Genomic DNA, 2,636 nt, shown 5'->3' with positions numbered 1-2,636 from the left:
TTAAAACCCTAATTTTTAGCAGTTTGAGCCTTTCACGTTTACAGCCCTAATTGAGATTAAGCCCAAGCCGGTCCTCATCAACAAGCCTAGCCGAGCCACACGGGGGGCCGAACTTGACAATAGTCGCGAGTGTACCAAAAAGCGAAGAACTGCGGAAAAAGAAGCAATCTCTATCGAGTACAAGTAAAATCAGTAAATAAAATAAAATAAAATAATGTAATAATAAAATCACATTATTTTATGTTAAAAAAGAAAAAAAGAGGCAAGAGAGATGGATTTGTCGCCCAAAATCTAGTCTCTTCTTCCTTGGGTCCCACCTCGTTTCGGCCATATATACCCTCCTCGCCTCGCCACCCCTACCTTCCTCCCCCTCCCCCTCAGCTCCTTGCTTCCCTTTCTGCATTCTCTCTTCCCTTTTTTTCCCCCTTTCCTCTCTCTCCCTCACCTGGCTGTTTGCTCTTCTCCTTCTTATACTTCTTCTTCTTCTTCTTCTACTACTTTTTCTGATTTTGGTTTTGATTTTTATCAACTGTGAAACAGCTGTTCCTCTGCTCGTTTCTCTACTCTAGAGCAAAGAAGAGAGCTTCGTTAGTTCTTCTGTAGTTTGAGCTTCAGCTGGGATCTTTGTTAGAGAGGGGGAAGCGGTCGACCCTACTGGGGAGAATGAGGGAAGCGAACCGGAAGCAAGGAGCGGCGTCGCCGTGTGCTGCCTGTAAATTGCTAAGGAGGCGTTGCGCTCAGGACTGCGTCTTCGCGCCGTATTTCCCCGCCGACGAGCCTCAAAAGTTCGCCAATGTGCACAAGGTCTTCGGTGCCAGCAATGTGAACAAAATGCTACAGGTAGATGCCAATTCTCCCTTTCAGTTCTTGCTCGGGAGAACCGCACATGACTCTCGCGGAGCATCGCCGATCACCTCCACCTGGGTGACTCCGGCAAGTGTCGCCGCTTCAGAAAAGAGCCCTGGGCCCATGAAGTGGGATCCCACGGGCGTCCACTTGTGGGGACAGAGACCGACCGCCGACCGTGGCCTGCACGAGATCATCCTTTGTCCTTGCTTTGTTTCGCTTATTTTGAAGGCTGCACAAGGCATCATGGGTCTAAAAAAATGGACCAATATTTCACAATGGGCCCACTAGAATGGACATTGACATAAATAGGCTAACCACTCTTTTGCCAAAAATCTATGGTCCATGTGAGGGCATTATGGTTGGTATGCTGTGGGCCACCCCTAAAAAATTGAGACTGATGTAACAACTTTGACCTCATTCAGAACAGAAAAAAAAAGTTTAGAACGGAAACGTTTTCAAACGATAAGATAGAATTTGTAGGGAGGGGTCCGTCACATGAGGATTCTTAGTTGTTTAATTTAGTGCCCCCTCCCTCTGGGTCTGCCTTTGAAAGAGATGTTCTTGAATTGACCCATTCTTTACGCTCGAGAAGAATTCAAAATTCTTGCCTTCGAGGTGACATAATCTTGATGTCACTCTTGGATCATCAAACATGAACCACCACTTTTTAATTTTTTCAGTTTTGTTTCGTTTTTCTTACTTGGAGTCTTCGTTTTTCTCAGACATCTCTCGCTATTCAAGCTTCTGTATTGGGTTGAGAGGTTTTCTTCCACTGAAAATGAAAAGCTTTAACTGTGTGCATGTCGGAGCAGGAGTTGCCGGTGAACCAGCGGAGCGATGCGGTGAGCAGCATGGTGTACGAGGCGAATGCGAGGGTGAGGGATCCTGTGTATGGGTGTGTAGGGGCTATATCTTCTCTCCAACATCAGATTGATTCACTACAGACTCAACTGGCTCTGGCTCAGGCAGAAGTGGTCCATATGAGGATGCGCCAAACCGCTTCCTTCTCCGGCAGCCTCGCCGCCGGGAACTCGGGCTTGAGCGTGATCAATTCGCCTTCTTCGAAGATGATCACATCTCACAGACCCTTGATTGCTTTAGATATGATGGTTGATCAGGTCAACATGGGCGAGTCTCTGTGGTCTTGTTAGTTAGAGAGGCTAGATACTTTAAGATTTTACCAGTATTAAGGACCTTTCTTTGCTTGCCACCTATTTATACTTTCCCTCATCTTTATCATTTATCTATTACCTACTTACAATACCTCTCATATAGTGAATTGTGACCCTGCACCCACTTGAAAGAGGATGGAGGCGTCTTGATCTTATGATCGATTAACAGTATATTGTAAATATTGTTTTAACATATGATGGAGAGTTGATGTAGTTGTTATGGTTAGACTTTGAAGGCTTGTTTCCATGAGCTTTTGTCGATGTTTTTGATATGGGTGTAATAGAACAGTATCATTATTGAGCAGCAGAAGCAGATGAATGCATTGCTTTCCCATTTCTGAAATTTAAATTTACACAAAGAAACTGCACTAAGAATTGCTCACTTGTGCTTTATGGGGACACTGTAGGGGCCTCTCTCTTACTCGTGAGGATTCCTTAAATGACCCAGTGTGGAGTAATGACAATACAAAGCAGCAGAGACATGAAGGAATGTTTCACTTCAAAAGTCCCCAGTAAATTCCAACTGCAGTAGTCCTAATCAAAACTCGTTTAAGTACATCACAGATTTACAGTATTAAACTTCATTATTGGAGCAATGTCAAGATAAAAGAAATT

At 44.4% G+C, this 2,636-nt stretch overlaps 1 protein-coding gene across 1 annotated transcript; it reads left to right on the top strand.

Moving 5' to 3' along the window:
- Positions 1–396: 396 nt before the first annotated feature.
- LOC137951469 (LOB domain-containing protein 4-like) lies at positions 397–2,316 on the top strand. The gene is made up of 2 exons (XM_068798135.1): positions 397–840; positions 1,662–2,316. The coding sequence occupies exons 1-2, from the start codon at positions 664–666 to the stop codon at positions 1,998–2,000; spliced, it is 516 nt and encodes a 171-aa protein (XP_068654236.1). The 5' UTR covers positions 397–663; the 3' UTR covers positions 2,001–2,316.
- Positions 2,317–2,636: the final 320 nt, after the last annotated feature.

The sequence above is a fragment of the Aristolochia californica genome, unplaced genomic scaffold (genome assembly GCF_029961685.1).
Source record: "Aristolochia californica isolate CCGP_79_NKW_82.1479 unplaced genomic scaffold, dmAriCali1.0.hap1 SCAF_15, whole genome shotgun sequence".
Classification (NCBI taxonomy): Eukaryota; Viridiplantae; Streptophyta; class Magnoliopsida; order Piperales; family Aristolochiaceae; genus Aristolochia; species Aristolochia californica.
The sequence above is the reverse complement of the archived record's forward strand: the minus strand, read 5'-3'. Positions and strand labels throughout refer to the sequence as shown.

Excerpts from the sequence above, each read along its gene's own strand:
- LOC137951469 (XM_068798135.1), top strand. The coding sequence starts at position 664 with ATGAGGGAAGCGAACCGGAAGCAAGGAGCGGCGTCGCCGTGTGCTGCC. Across the intron at positions 841-1,661 it reads ATGTGAACAAAATGCTACAG|GAGTTGCCGGTGAACCAGCG; the intron begins GTAGATGCCAAT and ends ATGTCGGAGCAG.